At 45.0% G+C, this 18,613-nt stretch overlaps 1 protein-coding gene across 5 annotated transcripts in view; it reads right to left on the bottom strand.

The window, feature by feature from the left end:
* Positions 1-18,613, bottom strand: part of LOC131939337 (uncharacterized) — a 39,277-nt gene that overhangs the window by 11,076 nt on the left and 9,588 nt on the right. For all 5 annotated transcript variants that reach the window (XM_059297582.1, XM_059297583.1, XM_059297580.1 and 2 more), the window contains 13 exons: positions 17,574-17,636; positions 17,112-17,172; positions 16,622-16,727; positions 16,192-16,417; positions 14,991-15,122; positions 13,721-13,834; positions 12,103-12,223; positions 11,623-11,724; positions 10,899-11,087; positions 9,053-9,125; positions 3,634-3,787; positions 3,425-3,499; positions 1,491-1,665 (listed from right to left, as the gene is read on the bottom strand). In XM_059297582.1, the coding sequence (XP_059153565.1) occupies positions 1,491-1,665; positions 3,425-3,499; positions 3,634-3,787; positions 9,053-9,125; positions 10,899-11,087; positions 11,623-11,724; positions 12,103-12,223; positions 13,721-13,834; positions 14,991-15,122; positions 16,192-16,417; positions 16,622-16,727; positions 17,112-17,172; positions 17,574-17,636 (1,591 nt within the window). The remainder of the gene's footprint in view (positions 1-1,490; positions 1,666-3,424; positions 3,500-3,633; positions 3,788-9,052; positions 9,126-10,898; positions 11,088-11,622; positions 11,725-12,102; positions 12,224-13,720; positions 13,835-14,990; positions 15,123-16,191; positions 16,418-16,621; positions 16,728-17,111; positions 17,173-17,573; positions 17,637-18,613) is intronic.

Genomic DNA, 18,613 nt, shown 5'->3' with positions numbered 1-18,613 from the left:
CGCACATAACATGCTGCCAACACCCAAAGTGAACTCTTACAAGCCGACCTCTTTGTTTGTTCTCAGGAAAGAAAAGAAGATTGTCTTGAGACTGGAAGTACATACACAACTTATATACAAAACAAGTACATACACAACTTATATACAAAACAAGTACATACACAACTTAAATACAAAACAAGTACATACACAATTTATATACAAAACAAGTACATACACAACTTAAATACAAAACAAGTACATACACAACTTATATACAAAACAAGTACATACACAACTTAAATACAAAACAAGTACATACACAACTTATATACAAAACAAGTACATACACAACTTAAATACAAAACAAGTACATACACAATTTATATACAAAACAAGTACATACACAACTTACATACAAAACAAGTACATACACAACTTATATACAAAACAAGTACATACACAACTTATATACAAAACAAGTACATACACAACTTACATACAAAACAAGATCCCCCCCCCCCCCCCCCCCCAAGAGATACCTGAAAGTAACACCGGTGTTCTCTGAGACAAGCCAGTCTTGTCCTCAACACTTACCAAATCTTGTGGTCCCCAACACTTACCAAATCTTGTGGTCCTCAACACTTACCAAATCTTGTGGTCCTCAACACTTACCAAATCTTGTGGTCCTCAACACTTACCAAATCTTGTGGTCCTCAACACTTACCAAATCTTGTGGTCCTCAACACTTACCAAATCTTGTGGTCCTCAACACTTACCAAATCTTGTGGTCCTCAACACTTACCAAATCTTGTGGTCCTCAACACTTACCAAATCTTGTGGTCCTCAACACTTACCAAATCTTGTGGTCCTCAACACTTACCAAATCTTGTGGTCCTCAACACTTACCAAATCTTGTGGTCCCCAACACTTACCAAATCTTGTGGTCCTCAACACTTACCAAATCTTGTGGTCCTCAACACTTACCAAATCTTGTGGTCCCCAACACTTACCAAATCTTGTGGTCCTCCCTCAACACTTACCAAATCTTGTGGTCCTCAACACTTACCAAATCTTGTGGTCCTCAACACTTACCAAATCTTGTGGTCCCCAACACTTACCAAATCTTGTGGTCCTCAACACTTACCAAATCTTGTGGTCCTCAACACTTACCAAATCTTGTGGTCCTCAACACTTACCAAATCTTGTGGTCCTCAACACTTACCAAATCTTGTGGTCCTCAACACTTACCAAATCGTGTGGTCCTCAACACTTACCAAATCTTGTGGTCCTCAACACTTACCAAATCTTGTGGTCCTCAACACTTACCAAATCTTGTGGTCCTCAACACTTACCAAATCTTGTGGTCCCCAACACTTACCAAATCTTGTGGTCCTCAACACTTACCAAATCTTGTGGTCCTCAACACTTACCAAATCTTGTGGTCCTCAACACTTACCAAATCTTGTGGTCCTCAACACTTACCAAATCTTGTGGTCCTCAACACTTACCAAATCTTGTGGTCCTCAGTGCCCCCAACCTGTGCAAGGCGTCCTGTGTGCCCTGGGTGTGGTTGGCAAGAAGCAGGGCATAAAGAGTTTTAGCCAGGAGCAGGGGCTGCCTCATGACCTTCATGACCTTGGACAAGGTGCTGATCATCTCCCACTGCAGCCAGCGCTGGTCTTCCTGCAACACAGGCTGACCTTGACCTTTGGGCTGTATGCATAGCTACACTAATGTCAGGCTGTCATCAATGTCAGACTTGTAATTACCCTAACAGTACCATCACCATTTGATACAGAGTCAAACTCTGGTGAATCTAATTACCCTAACAGTACCATCACCATTTGATACAGAGTCAAACTCTGGTGAATCTAATTACCCTAACAGTACCATCACCATTTGATACAGAGTCAAACTCTGGTGAATCTAATTACCCTAACAGTACCATCACCATTTGATACAGAGTCAAACTCTGGTGAATCTAATTACCCTAACAGTACTGTTACACTCCAACAAACTCTGGTCAATCTAATTACCCTAACAGTACCATCACCATTTGATACAGAGTCAAACTCTGGTCAATCTAATTACCCTAACAGTACCATCACCATTTGATACAGAGTCAAACTCTGGTGAATCTAATTACCCTAACAGTACCATCACCATTTGATACAGAGTCAAACTCTGGTGAATCTAATTACCCTAACAGTACCATCACCATTTGATACAGAGTCAAACTCTGGTGAATCTAATTACCCTAACAGTACTGTTACACTCCAACAAACTCTGGTCAATCTAATTACCCTAACAGTACCATCACCATTTGATACAGAGTCAAACTCTGGTCAATCTAATTACCCTAACAGTACCATCACCATTTGATACAGAGTCAAACTCTGGTCAATCTAATTACCCTAACAGTACCATCACCATTTGATACAGAGTCAAACTCTGGTGAATCTAATTACCCTAACAGTACCGTTACACTCCAACAAGGTGAATCTAATTACCCTAACAGTACTGTTACACTCCAACAAGGTGAATCTAATTACCCTAACAGTACTGTTACACTCCAACAAACTCTGGTGAATCTAATTACCCTAACAGTACTGTTACACTCCAACAAGGTGAATCTAATTACCCTAACAGTACTGTTACACTCCAACAAACTCTGGTGAATCTAATTACCCTAACAGTACTGTTACACTCCAACAAGGTGAATCTAATTACCCTAACAGTACTGTTACACTCCAACAAACTCTGGTGAATCTAATTACCCTAACAGTACTGTTACACTCCAACAAGGTGAATCTAATTACCCTAACAGTACTGTTACGCTCCAACAAACTCTGGTGAATCTAATTACCCTAACAGTACTGTTACACTCCAACAAGGTGAATCTAATTACCCTAACAGTACTGTTACACTCCAACAAACTCTGGTGAATCTAATTACCCTAACAGTACTGTTACACTCCAACAAACTCTGGTGAATCTAATTACCCTAACAGTACTGTTACACTCCAACAAGGTGAATCTAATTACCCTAACAGTACTGTTACACTCCAACAAACTCTGGTGAATCTAATTACCCTAACAGTACTGTTACACTCCAACAAGGTGAATCTAATTACCCTAACAGTACTGTTACACTCCAACAAGATGAATCTAATTACCCTAACAGTACTGTTACACTCCAACAAACTCTTGTGAATCTAATTACCCTAACAGTACTGTTACACTCCAACAAGGTGAATCTAATTACCCTAACAGTACTGTTACACTCCAACAAACTCTGGTGAATCTAATTACCCTAACAGTACTGTTACACTCCAAAAAGGTGAATCTAATTACCCTAACAGTACTGTTACACTCCAACAAGGTGAATCTAATTACCCTAACAGTACTGTTACACTCCAACAAACTCTGGTGAATCTAATTACCCTAACAGTACTGTTACACTCCAACAAGGCAATGAGCACATCAGACAGCAACATCAGCTCATCCTCACGACTTCTCTGGGAACAGAAAAAAATTTTCTCACACAAACCAGTCACAGCTAGTTAGTCTATGTTTGTTGGTCTGTGTTTGTTGGTCTTTGTTTGTTGGTCAATGTTTGTTGGTCTATGTTTGTTGGTATGTGCTCACTCACCTGTGTGGACCTGGCGTCCAACTCCTGCAACATTCCGCTAGCTGTGACCTGCAGACTCAGCCAGTTGAAGCCATCGTCCAGCAGAGTTTTGTCAATGTAGGCCATGCCAGTCTGGTTGGACAAACAGAGTGTCCGCAGTACAGCAGTGGTCAGCCTGGGGAACATCAAGTGGGGTGGCTGTGTGAGAGGTGTGGGGTGGCTGTGTGAGAGGTGTGAGGTGAATGTGTGGGGTGGCTGTGTGAGAGGTGTGGTGTGGGTGTGTGAGAGGTGTGGGGTGGCTGTGTGGGGTGGGTGTGTGAGAGGTGTGGGGTGGCTGTGTGAGGGGTGTGGTGTGGGTGTGTGAGAGGTGTGGGGTGGCTGTGTGGGGTGGGTGTGTGAGAGGTGTGGGGTGGCTGTGTGAGGGGTGTGGGGTGGCTGTGTGAGAGGTGTGGGGTGGGTGTGTGAGAGGTGTGGGGTGGGTGTGTGAGAGGTGTGGTGTTGGGGTGTGAGAGGTGTGGGGTGGCTGTGTGAGAGGTGTGGTGTGGCTGTGTGGGGTGGGTGTGTGAGAGGTGTGGGGTGGGTGTGTGAGAGGTGTGGGGTGGCTGTGTGAGAGGTGTGGGGTGGCTGTGTGAGAGGTGTGTGGTGGCTGTGAGAGAGGTGTGGGGTGGGTGTGTGAGAGGTGTGGGGTGGCTGTGTGAGAGGTGTGGGGTGGCTGTGTGAGAGGTGTGGTGTGGCTGTGTGGGGTGGGTGTGTGAGAGGTGTGGGGTGGGTGTGTGAGAGGTGTGGGGTGGCTGTGTGAGAGGTGTGGGGTGGCTGTGTGAGAGGTGTGTGGTGGCTGTGAGAGAGGTGTGGGGTGGCTGTGTGAGAGGTGTGCGGTGGCTGTGTGGGGTGGGTGTGTGAGAGGTGTGGGTGGGTGTGTGAGAGGTGTGGTGTGGCTGTGTGAGAGGTGTGGGGTGGCTGTGTGAGAGGTGTGGGGTGGCTGTGTGAGAGGTGTGGGGTGGCTGTGTGGGGTGGGTGTGTGAGAGGTGTGGGGTGGCTGTGTGAGAGGTGTGGGGTGGCTGTGTGGGGTGGGTGTGTGAGAGGTGTGGGGTGGCTGTGTGAGAGGTGTGGGGGTGTGAGAGGTGTGGGGTGGCTGTGTGAGAGGTGTGGGGTGGCTGTGTGAGAGGTGTGGGGTGGCTGTGTGAGAGGCGTGGGGTGGGTGTGTGAGAGGTGTGGGGTGGCTGTGTGGGGTGGGTGTGTGAGAGGTGTGGGGTGGCTGTGTGAGAGGTGTGGGGTGGGTGTGTGAGAGGTGTGGTGTGGGGGTGTGAGAGGTGTGGGGTGGCTGTGTGAGAGGTGTGGGGTGGGTGTGTGAGAGGTGTGGGGTGGCTGTGTGAGAGGTGTGGTGTGGCTGTGTGAGAGGTGTGGGTGGCTGTGTGAGAGGTGTGGGGTGAATGTGTGGGGTGGCTGTGTGAGGTGTGGGGTGGCTGTGTGAGAGGTGTGGGGTGGCTGTGTGGGGTGGGTGTGTGAGAGGTGTGGGGTGGCTGTGTGAGAGGTGTGGGGTGGCTGTGTGGGGTGGGTGTGTGAGAGGTGTGGGGTGGCTGTGTGAGAGGTGTGGGGGTGTGAGAGGTGTGGGGTGGCTGTGTGAGAGGTGTGGGGTGGCTGTGTGAGAGGTGTGGGGTGGCTGTGTGAGAGGCGTGGGGTGGGTGTGTGAGAGGTGTGGGGTGGCTGTGTGGGGTGGGTGTGTGAGAGGTGTGGGGTGGCTGTGTGAGAGGTGTGGGGTGGGTGTGTGAGAGGTGTGGTGTGGGGGTGTGAGAGGTGTGGGGTGGCTGTGTGAGAGGTGTGGGGTGGGTGTGTGAGAGGTGTGGGGTGGCTGTGTGAGAGGTGTGGTGTGGCTGTGTGAGAGGTGTGGGTGGCTGTGTGGGGTGGGTGTGTGAGAGGTGTGGGGTGGCTGTGTGAGAGGTGTGGGGTGGCTGTGTGAGAGGTGTGGGTGGGTAAGTGAGAGGTGTGGTGTGGGTGTGTGAGAGGTGTGGGGTGGCTGTGTGAGAGGTGTGGGGTGGCTGTGTGGGGTGGGTGTGTGAGAGGTGTGGGTGGGTGTGTGAGAGGTGTGGGTGGGTAAGTGAGAGGTGTGGTGTGGCTGTGTGAGAGGTGTGGGGTGGCTGTGTGAGAGGTGTGGGGTGGCTGTGTGGGGTGGGTGTGTGAGAGGTGTGGGGTGGCTGTGTGAGAGGTGTGGGGTGGCTGTGTGGGGTGGGTGTGTGAGAGGTGTGGGGTGGCTGTGTGAGAGGTGTGGGGTGGCTGTGTGAGAGGTGTGGGGTGGCTGTGTGGGGTGGGTGTGTGAGAGGTGTGGGGTGGCTGTGTGAGAGGTGTGGGGGTGTGAGAGGTGTGGGGTGGCTGTGTGAGAGGTGTGGGGTGGCTGTGTGAGAGGTGTGGGGTGGCTGTGTGAGAGGCGTGGGGTGGGTGTGTGAGAGGTGTGGGGTGGCTGTGTGGGGTGGGTGTGTGAGAGGTGTGGGGTGGCTGTGTGAGAGGTGTGGGGTGGGTGTGTGAGAGGTGTGGTGTGGGGGTGTGAGAGGTGTGGGGTGGCTGTGTGAGAGGTGTGGGGTGGGTGTGTGAGAGGTGTGGGGTGGCTGTGTGAGAGGTGTGGGGTGGCTGTTTGAGAGGTGTGGGGTGGCTGTGTGAGAGGTGTGGTGTGGCTGTGTGGGGTGGGTGTTTGAGAGGTGTGGGGTGGCTGTGTGAGAGGTGTGGGGTGGCTGTGAGAGAGGTGTGGGTGGGTGTGTGAGAGGTGTGGTGTGGCTGTGTGAGAGGTGTGGGGTGGCTGTGTGGGGTGGGTGTGTGAGAGGTGTGGGGTGGCTGTGTGAGAGGTGTGGGGTGGCTGTGTGGGGTGGGTGTGTGAGAGGTGTGGGGTGGCTGTGTGAGAGGTGTGGGGGTGTGAGAGGTGTGGGGTGGCTGTGTGAGAGGTGTGGGGTGGCTGTGTGAGAGGTGTGGGGTGGCTGTGTGAGAGGTGTGGTGTGGCTGTGTGAGAGGTGTGGGGTGGCTGTGTGAGAGGTGTGGGGTGGCTGTGTGAGAGGTGTGGTGTGGGTGTGTGAGAGGTGTGGGGTGGCTGTGTGAGAGGTGTGGGGTGGCTGTGTGAGAGGTGTGGGGTGGCTGTGTGAGAGGTGTGGGGTGGCTGTGTGAGAGGTGTGGGGTGTGTGTGTGAGAGGTGTGTGGTGGCTGTGAGAGAGGTGTGGGGTGGGTGTGTGAGAGGTGTGGGGTGGCTGTGTGAGAGGTGTGGGGTGGCTGTGTGAGAGGTGTGGTGTGCCTGTGTGAGAGGTGTGGTGTGGCTGTGTGGGGTGGGTGTGTGAGAGGTGTGGGGTGGCTGTGTGAGAGGTGTGGGATGGCTGTGAGAGAGGTGTGGGGTGGCTGTGTGAGAGGTGTGGGGTGGCTGTGTGGGGTGGGTGTGTGAGAGGTGTGGGTGGGTGTGTGAGAGGTGTGGGTGGGTGTGTGAGAGGTGTGGTGTGGCTGTGTGAGAGGTGTGGGGTGGCTGTGTGGGGTGGGTGTGTGAGAGGTGTGGGGTGGCTGTGTGAGAGGTGTGGGGTGGCTGTGTGGGGTGGGTGTGTGAGAGGTGTGGGGTGGCTGTGTGAGAGGTGTGGTGTGGCTGTGTGAGAGGTGTGGTGTGGCTGTGTGGGGTGGGTGTGTGAGAGGTGTGGGGTGGCTGTGTGAGAGGTGTGGGGTGGCTGTGTGAGAGGTGTGTGTGGGTGTGTGAGAGGTGTGGGGTGGCTGTGTGTGAGGTGTGGTGTGGCTGTGTGAGAGGTGTGGGATGGCTGTGTGAGAGGTGTGGGGTGGCTGTGTGAGAGGTGTGGGGTGGTGTGTGAGAGGTGTGGGGTGGCTGTGTGAGAGGTGTGGGGTGGGTGTGTGAGAGGTGTGGGGTGGCTGTGTGAGAGGTGTGGGGTGGCTGTGTGAGAGGTGTGGGGTGGGTGTGTGAGAGGTGTGGGGATGGCTGTGTGAGAGGGGTGGGTGTGAGATGCTGTGAGAGGTGTGGGGTGGGTGTGTGAGAGGTGTGGGGTGGGTGTGTGAGAGGTGTGGGGGTGGCTGTCGTGAGAGAGGGTGGGTGCTGTGGAGGGTGGCTGGGTGAGGTGTGAGAGAGGTGGCGTGTGTGAGAGCGGGTGGGGTGGCTGTGTGAGAGGTGTGGGGTGGTGTGTGAGAGGTGTGGGGTGGAGCTGAGAGGTGGGGTGGCTGTGTGAGAGGTGGGTGAGTGAGGAGGTGGGGGTGGCTGTGTGGTGGTGTGTGAGGTGCTGGGGTGCTGTAGAGAGTGTGAGGAGTGGGTGTGTGAGAGGTGTGAGGTGAATGTGTGGGGAGGACTGTGTGAGAGGTGCTGGGTGGGTGGTAGAGGTGTGGGTGAGTGTGTGAGAGGTGTGGGGTGGCTGTGTGAGAGGTGTGGGGTGGGTGTAGCTGAGAGGTGTGGGTGTGAGAGCGTGTGGGTGGAGAGGTGTGAGAGGCTGTGTGGCGGAGTGGGGAGGGTGTGTGCGAGGTGTGGGGTGCTGTGTGAGAGGTGTGGGGTGGGTGTGTGAGAGGTGTGAGGTGATTGTGTGGGGTGGCTGTGTGAGGTGTGGGTGGCAGTGTGAGAGGTGTGGGTGGCTGTGTGAGAGGTGTGGGGTGGGTGTGTGAGAGGTGTGAGGTGAATGTGTGGGGTGCTGCTGTGAGAGGTGTGGGGTGGCTGTGTGAGAGGTGTGGGGTGGCTGTGTGAGAGGTGTGGGGTGGCTGTGAGAGAGGGGTGGGGTGGGTGTGTGAGAGGTGTGGGGTGAATGTGTGGGGGGCTGATGAGAGGTGTGGGGTGGCTGTGTGAGAGGTGTGGGGTGGCTGTGTGAGAGGTGTGGGGTGGCTGTGTGAGAGGTGTGGGGTGGGTGTGTGAGAGGTGTGGGGTGAATGTGTGGGGTGGCTGTGTGAGGTGTGGGGTGGCTGTGTGAGAGGTGTGGGGTGGCTGTGTGAGAGGTGTGGGGTGGCTGTGTGAGAGGTGTGGGGTGGGTGTGTGAGAGGTGTGGGGTGGCTGTGTGAGAGGTGTGGGGTGGCTGTGTGAGAGGTGTGGGGTGGCTGTGTGAGAGGTGTGGGGTGAATGTGTGGGGTGGCTGTGTGAGGTGTGGGGTGGCTGTGTGAGAGGTGTGGGGTGGCTGTGTGAGAGGTGTGGGGTGGCTGTGTGAGAGGTGTGGGGTGGGTGTGTGAGAGGTGTGGGGTGGCTGTGTGAGAGGTGTGGGGTGGCTGTGTGAGAGGTGTGGGGTGGCTGTGTGAGAGGTGTGGGGTGGCTGTGTGAGAGGTGTGGGGTGGCTGTGTGAGAGGCAGAAATAGTTCAAGCTGAGAGCCCTGGTGTTAGAGAGTTACATTTGAGTTGTCACGCAGGGCCTACACACAATGACAGAAATAGTTGAACATCACACAGGGCCTAAACACAATGACAGAAATAGATGAACAAACTGGCATAACCAAGGGAGGTTACCATGTCGAGTCTGGAGAACCTGGTGTCTGTCTGAATGCTCTCCCATGCCTGTACCTAAGTAGTTGGGTCACACCTGCAAGAAACAAATCCAGTTGTCAACTGTCATGGAACAAATCACAGTACCAAAGTTTGATGGAACAAATCACAGTACCAAAGTTTGATGGAACAAGTCACAGTACCAAAGTTTGATGGAACAAGTCACAGTACCAAAGTTTGATGGAACAAGTCACAGTATCAAAGTTTGATGGAACAAGTCACAGTATCAAAGGTTGATGGAACAAGTCACAGTATCAAAGTTTGTTGGAACAAGTCATATTATCAAAGTTTGATGGAACAAGTCCCAGTACCAAAGTTTGATGGAACAAGTCACAGTACCAAAGTTTGATGGAACAAATCACAGTATCAAAGTTTGATGGAACAAGTCACAGTATCAAAGTTTGATGGAACAAATCACAGTACCAAAGTTTGATGGAACAAATCACAGTACCAAAGTTTGATGGAACAAGTCACAGTACCAAAGTTTGATGGAACAAGTCACAGTACCAAAGTTTGATGGAACAAGTCACAGTATCAAAGTTTGATGGAACAAGTCACAGTATCAAAGTTTGATGGAACAAGTTACAGTATCAAAGTTTGATGGAACAAGTCACAGTACCAAAGTTTGATGGAACAAATCACTTGATGGAACAAATCACAGTACCAAAGTTTGATGGAACAAGTCACAGTATCAAAGTTTGATGGAACAAGTCACAGTATCAAAGTTTGATGGAACAAGTCACAGTACCAAAGTTTGATGGAACAAGTCACAGTACCAAAGTTTGATGGAACAAGTCACAGTACCAAAGTTTGATGGAACAAGTCACAGTACCAAAGTTTGATGGAACAAGTCACAGTATCAAAGTTTGATGGAACAAGTCACAGTACCAAAGTTTGATGGAACAAGTCACAGTACCAAAGTTTGATGGAACAAGTCACAGTACCAAAGTTTGATGGAACAAGCCACAGTATCAAAGTTTGATGGAACAAGTCACAGTATCAAAGTTTGATGGAACAAGTTACAGTATCAAAGTTTGATGGAACAAGCCACAGTACCAAAGTTTGATGGAACAAGTCACAGTACCAAAGTTTGATGGAACAAGTCACAGTATCAAAGTTTGATGGAAGAATTCACGGCACCAAAGTTTGTTGGAACAAGTCCCAGTACCAAAGTTTGATGGAACAAGTCACAGTATCAAAGTTTGATGGAACAAGTCACAGTACCAAAGTTTGATGGAACAAGTCACAGTATCAAAGTTTGATGGAACAAGTCACAGTACCAAAGTTTGATGGAACAAGTCACAGTATCAAAGGTTGATGGAACAAGTCACAGTATCAAAGTTTGTTGGAACAAGTCATATTATCAAAGTTTGATGGAACAAGTCACAGTACCAAAGTTTGATGGAACAAGTCACAGTACCAAAGTTTGATGGAACAAGTCACAGTACCAAAGTTTGATGGAACAAGTCACAGTATCAAAGTTTGATGAAACAAATCACAGTATCAAAGTTTGATGGAACAAGTCACAGTATCAAAGTTTGATGGAACAAATCACAGTACCAAAGTTTGATGGAACAAGTCACAGTATCAAAGTTTGATGGAACAAGTCACAGTACCAAAGTTTGATGGAACAAGTCACAGTACCAAAGTTTGATGGAACAAGTCACAGTATCAAAGTTCCAGAGATCAAGTTTCATACTGTTCACAGTTAAACATTGACTTGTCATAGAACGCGGAGCCCACTGTATCATAGCACAAGGTCTTTGATCATATTTTATTGTCATCAGTCTCATGTTTTACAAAACCTTACCCTGTCTGATAAAGCGATGACCCCTATCATTGAGACTGTCGTCCAATCGTCCAGCGGCCTTAAGATACAAGAGAGCATGAACTGTAGGCCCCAGGTCACCTAGTACACTCTCCACATTGTGCGTGGGGTGGTCCAGGAGATGTCTGGAATGTCGCAGTGTCTGTGTCACAATGTCACCCATCAAATCACCTGCAACACACAGACTAATGTCACCCATCAAATCACCTGCAACACACAGACTAATGTCACCCATCAAATCACCTGCAACACACAGACTAATGTCACCCATCAAATCACCTGCAACACACAGACAACACACACAGACTAATGTCAACACACACATAGACTAATGTCAACACACACACAGACTAATGTCAACACACACACAGACTAATGTCAACACACACACAGACTAATGTCAACACACACACAGACTAATGTCAACACACACACAGACTAATGTCAACACACACACAGACTAATCTCAACACACACACAGACTAATGTCAACACACACACAGACTAATGTCAACACACACACACACTAATGTCAACACACACACAGACTAATGTCAACACACACACAGACTAATGTCAACACACACACAGACTAATGTCAACACACACACAGACTAATGTCAACACACACACAAACTGACCAAACACACACACAGACAGACCAAACACACACACACAGACTGACCAAACACACACGCAGACTGACCAAAAGCTAAAATGTGGCATCTCTCTGTACCAGGAATAATGTTGTTTGGCATTGCCAGATCAATTTTTGTGCGTTGCCATTTTTTTTTTGTGTGAAAACTATCTGCAAGAAAAAGATCCCATTGTGATTTGTCTGACCTATAAACTTATACCAAGTGAAAGACAGTGTGGTCAAGCTCTACATTGTCAGCACAGTGTGGTCAAGGACTAGACAAACACTGGCATAGTTTTGGACATTTTGCAAAAAGGCCAAGATATTCAAGATGCAGAAAATGTATGTTAGAGTTAGAGGACACTTGGACAAAATGTATTGGGGTAGGGATGGGAGCTGGATGAAAGATTTCTGTTGGCAGCCGAAGGGGAATTGTGATAGTGCAGTATTGGTCAGTTGACTTACTTGTGACAGTATTGGTCAGTTGACTTACTTGTGACAGCATTGGTCAGTTGACTTACTTGTGACAGTATTGGTCAGTTGACTTACTTGTGACAGTGGCAGTATTGGTCAGCTTGATTTTGTTCTTATGAACAGCTTTAAAGGTCACATGTTTTGCTTCTGGGTCCAACAAAATTACAATTGACCTTTTGACCTTCTGGCCTTCATCCTGTTCAAAATGTTTGAGGGTTAAATATAATACTCAGGTTAAAGTGCAATTAGGCCCACACTTAAAATATATTAAGGCTTTTGATTATGAAGAAAATGTTTATTTTCCAAAATGTTTACAGCCAGTTTTATATAAAATCCAAAAATGATTCCTTAATTTGTATATTTATATTCATATATATATATATATATAAGATATATATATAATTCTCTTCTTGGGGACCATAGATGACACCACGCAGCTTAGCCACCACCCTCATCCCCACCTGTCAGGTGAGCTGTGGTTCACTGAGTTCGCGGGAGGGGTGGGGAGGGAGGGTGAGGATAATCGTCTTTACCAGCTACTGATAGTGTTTTAAAGCAAAATATTTTCAGTCGCAGCATTGGTAGTGAATTATGAATTACTGAAAAGTAGAAAATAAAAACAACTAAACAGCGGCGTATGCTTACGGCGCGGGTCAGCTCAAATATATATATATAAATGAAAGTATGTCTGTTTGTCCTTAATGTGCAAATACACCTTTCATCCGCTGGCCAAGAAACTTGGGTTAGGTTTCTGAGAAAAAAGAAATTTTAATTTGGAAGGGGCCGTACCCTGGCAGGATGTGATTTGGTGCCCCGTACTCCCAGGTCCACTGTGCCTACATTTGTTTTAAAGAGTGCCATACAATAGAGATACAGTGGCACAATGTGATGATTAAACCAAACCAGGGGCCGTAGCCTGCGCCCTTGCAGTAGCATAACCAGGGCAATTGCTGAGGTGTAGCTCTACTATTATGGTGCTGAGATGTAGCTCTACTTGACTATTATGGTGTCTGATCAACAAACTTTCAAGGTTGTCATACAGAACAACCTGGGCCATCTGGGCTGTAGACTATAGCCCAAATGGCTCAGGTTGTTCTGTATAGTGTGGACAAACCACGGCCTAAAAACTTTAAAAAATTTAGCACCTGCTTTGTCCACATTTAAAAAACTCGGTTTTAGAAAACATTTCATGCATCTAAAAATACACAATTGTTAACACATTTATGAAATCCTCTTCAAATATTACTGCAGGCCAGGTATGCTATAGTGAATTTTATTACATTAACAAAATGTTTCTGTAATGATTTTTTTAAAGTAAAAATAGCTAAATAATTCTGTAATGTTTATATAAAAATAGCTAAACAATTCTGTAATATTTATATAAAATTTGCAAAATAATTCTGTAATATTTATATAAAATTAGCAAAATAATTCTGTTATGATTTATATAAAGTTAGCAAAATAATTCTGTTATGACTTAAATAAGCATTTTAGCTTCTATTTAAAAACTTGAACACCATGTTAACATAATAATAAGACATTTTTTTCACAAAAGTTATATTTAAGATGGGATGTTATACCCAAGCTTACTACAATTAATGCTTACAGCTACATGTATTAATGCTTACCGTTACATTTGTTAATGCTTACAGTTACATTTGTTAATGCTTACAGTTACATGTGTTATGCTTACAGTTACATGTAGTGTCTTGATGACAACATCGCTGTATTTCTGCTGCTGCTTCAGTGAGCACCTGCCACTACTGTTGACTGTCAAATTAAACTCACCAACTTTTAGCGGGATCACCTAGGAAAACATAAATATTAATAACAGTGATCTGATTAAACTCACCAACTTTTAGCGGGATCACCTAGGAAAACATAAATAACAGTGATCTCCCCTAAAATTTTTCATGTATTCTTGTATAACAATTAGAGCGCCTTTCACCGTGTATTGACGCTGGGATAGAAGAAAGTCTGACCAAATACATAACAATCATATATTCTTAGACGAGTGTTCTTGTTTTCTAGAACTTAGACGAGTGTTCTTGTTTTCTAGAACTTAGATGAGTGTTCTTGTTTTCTAGAACTGTGTTATTTATATGTGAGTAGGAGATTGTCTTATTTGTATTATTATATTATTGTGTGAAAATCTGTGCTTGGTTCTTTATTTTTTTACTGAAGTCAAGAATGTAGGTCGTGTCTGAGCGAGGTTACATTGGCAGGGTGTTTTGGATGTTTTGTTTTTTAGTGTTTGGTTCGATGTTTTGTTTGTTTAGTGTTTGGTTCGATGTTTTGTTTGGATATGTTTAGTCTGTGATGTAATGTTTTGTCACCTTTAGTTGTTTTTTTTAGTTTACATTTTATTGCTAAATTTGGTTCCTGTTTTTCATACAATAAATTTTATAAATTAAGGTTTATTTTCTCTTTTGTTTTAGTTAAGACTCAGGTTAGGGTTTTAGCCTGTCTAGGTTCGACCGGACTTGTACTGACCTGTTAGTTTATTTATTTAAGCCTAGGGATGTAGAATAGTTCCCCCCCCCCCAGGCAGGGCTTACATATATGTAAACAATGTCTGCACAGAAAGCTTCTCAGGAGTATTTTCATCTACTCCCCAAAGTTTCATGGCACTCAGTTTCATCGCACCCTCAATGACAGTCAATAAAAAAGTTCAAATCAACTAAAATCATCGTACATACTATTAAAATTTCGCTGTGAGATATTTTGTCTCAGATCATTTGTCCGTGATATCATTTTGTCCTGATATATTTTGTCCTGGTATCTTTTGTCCTGAGATCATTTGTCCTTGAGATCATTTGTCTGTGAGATATTTTGTCCATGAGATCATTTGTCCTTGAGATCATTTGTCCTGACATAATTTGTCCTTGAGATCATTTGTCCGTGAGATATTTTGTCTGAGATTGTTTGTCCTGAGATCATTTGTCATGGAACTGTTGACCTACCTTTAATGTCAGATGTTTTGTTCGTCCACTCTCTAACATGTTGATACTTTGCTGTACAGTCTTGTCCAAGCTCTCCTCTTGTACTGGCTGAGAAAAACAGAGCTCCTCACTTGTAGAAACCACTAAATCCACCTGAAAAATTGAACATTGATTTCTTATTCTCTTGGGAGCAATCAGTAGCCAATTTGAAGCAGCAATAAATTGGTTAGAGCAGAACAGAAATAGACTGATTAGAGTAGAACAGCAATAGATTCAAGTGCACCAAAATGGTGGTGGAAAGATGTCTGCCTGTGCTGGACCTAAGAGATCCCTGCGCTATTTTTAGGATTAAAATCTTTTTGCAGGACAATAGACCATGTCTAGTTTGCATTTTCAAATTAGATTAGTTAGAACTTTGGTTAGAAATTAAGAAATTAGATTAGAACTTTGGTTAGAAATTAAGAAATTAGATTAGTTAGAACTTACGTTAGAAATTAAGAAATTAGATTAGTTAGAACTTTGGTTAGAAATTAAGAAATTAGATTAGTTAGAACTTTGGTTAGAAATTAAGAAATTAGATTAGTTAGAACTTTGGTTAGAAATTAAGAAATTAGATTAGAACTTTGGTTAGAAATTAAGAAATTAGATTAGTTAGAAGTTACGTTAGAAATTAAGAAATTAGATTAGTTAGAACTTTGGTTAGAAATTAAGAAATTAGATTAGTTAGAACTTTGGTTAGAAATTAAGAAATTAGATTAGTTAGAACTTTGGTTAGAAATTAAGAAATTAGATCAGTTAGAACTTTGGTTAGAAATTAAGAAATTAGATTAGTTAGAACTTTGGTTAGAAATTAAGAAATTAGATCAGTTAGAACTTTGGTTAGAAATTAAGAAATTAGATTAGTTAGAACTTTGGTTAGAAATTAGATCAGTTAGAACTTTGATTAGAAATTAAGAAATTAGATCAGTTAGAACTTTGATTAGAAATTAAGAAATTAGATTAGTTAGAACTTTGGTTAGAAATTAAGAAATTAGATCAGTTAGAACTTTGGTTAGAAATTAAGAAATTAGATTAGTTAGAACTTTGGTTAGAAATTAGATCAGTTAGAACTTTGATTAGAAATTAAGAAATTAGATCAGTTAGAACTTTGATTAGAAATTAAGAAATTAGATTAGAACTTTGGTTAGAAATGAGAGGTTGGATTAGAGAGATGTCAACTCACATCTAGGCTACAGTCCATCTGGTTATGGATGCTGATATTGACTGTCACCTCTTCCAGACGTTTGACCCGCTGTTGGGCTCTGACATCAGCAAAAAAATGTTTCTCAACTTTTTGTTCCAGAGTGTTGGACACACAGACCCCTCCTGCGGCGGACACACCCATGGCCACAAACTGCCAGGTTGTGATGGAGTCAGGCAGTCTCAAGGTCAGCTCCTGGAATCCTGTTCTAGAACATGACAGAACTTAAAGCAGTGTTAACCCCATACATCCTGTTCTAGAACATGCAAGAACTTAAAGCAGTGTTAACCCCATACATCCTGTTCTAGAACATGACAGAACTTAAAGCAGTGTTAACCTCATACATGCAGTATTGAAGCTTAGTCTGAATGCAACAGTGTATTTGTCATAGGACCATAAAAAAATAAACTACTTGTCTAGCATGACCTCCTGGAAGAGCCAAGACTCTGGGAAGGAGCTCCTGATGGTGTTCTGGTCTGTCCTCTCTCTTGACTGGCCACCACCAGAACTGTCAGCAGCTGGGGGAAGATTGGATGCTTGTACATGCAGCTCAGCTTACAGGCCTGCAGGTAAAGACCCTGCTTACAAGCCTGCAGGTAAAGACCCTGCTTACAGGCCTGCAGGTAAAGACCCTGCTTACAGGCCTGCAGGTAAAGACCCTGCTTACAGGCCTGCAGGTAAAGACCTGCTTACAGGCCTGCAGGTAAAGACCCTGCTTACAAGCCTGCAGGTAAAGACCCTGCTTACAAGCCTGCAGGTAAAGACCCTGCTTACAGGTCTGCAGGTAAAGACCCTGCTTACAGGCCTGCAGGTAAAGACCTGCTTACAGGCCTGCAGCTAAAGACCCTGCTTACAGGCCTGCAGGTAAAGACCCTGCTTACAGGTCTGATGACCTTTCTCACCTGTGTCAATGTTGTCAGCAGGTAGATGCAGAATCTCAAGGCCAGAGGTTTGGAGAAATTTCTGAAGGGTAAAACATGAAGGTCAGAGTAAACCATGAAGGTCAGAGGTCAGGGTAAAACATGAAGGTTAGAGTAAAACATGAAGGTCAGGGTAAACCATTAAGGTCAGAGGTCAGGGTAAACCATTAAGGTCAGAGGTCAGGGTAAACCATGAAGGTCAGAGGTCAGGGTAAACCATGAAGGTCAGAGGTCAGGGTAAACCATGAAGGTCAGAGGTCAGGGTAAACCATGAAGGTCAGAGGTCAGGGTAAAACATGAAGGTTAGAGGGAGATTTGATAGACTTTAAAATATTTATCACCAAGGTTCCTTGTTTTTATAAACATTTAAGATATATCTGTATTTGTTAAAATGCATAAATTAATGTTTAAATCTACATAAGGCTTACACGCACAGTATCTTACCGTAAAATTTTCTATTTTCCCTTGGGCGTGATCTATATGCTGGCCTCTCAGTTGCTCTAAAACCTCAGAGAAAATATTTGTCAAGACTTAGACAACGTAATTTATGTCAAGACTTAGACAATATAATTTATGTCAAGACTTAGACAATATAATTTATGTCAAGACTTAGACAATATAATTTATATGTCACTACTTAGACAACGTAATTTATATGTCAAGACTTAGACAACATCATTTATAAGTCAAGACTTAGGCAACATAATTTATATGTCATGACTTAGGCAACATAATTTATATGTCATGACTTAGGCAACATACTTTATATGTCAAAACTTAGACAAGCTGCTCTCCATCAAATACTCTCCACTCCAACTGTCCCAGAGAAAGTTGACACAAACTTAATCTTATGCGGTTTGGCCTCATCCCTTCTATGTATGATTGTCACAATCCAGCAAATATTTTGGTCACATCCCTTCTATGTATGATTGTCACAATCACAGCAAATATTTTGGTCACATCACTTCTATGTATGATTGTCACAATCCAGCAAATATTTTGATCACATCACTTCTATGTGTCATTGTCACAATCACAGCAAATATTTTGGTCACATCACTTCTATGTGTGATTGTCACAATCCAGCAAATATTTTGATCACATCACTTCTATGTATGATTGTCACAATCACAGCCAATATTTTGGTCACATCACTTCTATGTAATATTTGTCACAATCACAGCCACTATTTTGGTCACATCACTTCTATGTAATATTTGTCACAATCACAGCCAATATTTTGGTCACATCACTTCTATGTATGATTGTCACAATCACAGCCAATATTTTGGTCACATCACTTCTATGTGTGATTGTCACAATCACAGCCAATATTTTGGTCACATCACTTCTATGTAATATTTGTCACAATCACAGCAAATATTTTGGTCACATCACTTCTATGTGCTGAAGCTCTGGCCCCACTTATGTTTTTGTGTTTCTAGTCCTGAATTTAGTTGGAAATATTACACCTTGTGCAGTGT

Source organism: Physella acuta, unplaced genomic scaffold (genome assembly GCF_028476545.2).
Source record: "Physella acuta isolate Inbredline_101_S28 unplaced genomic scaffold, ASM2847654v3 ptg000275l, whole genome shotgun sequence".
NCBI classification, from domain to species: Eukaryota; Metazoa; Mollusca; class Gastropoda; family Physidae; genus Physella; species Physella acuta.
This window is presented reverse-complemented; position numbering and strand designations above follow the sequence as displayed.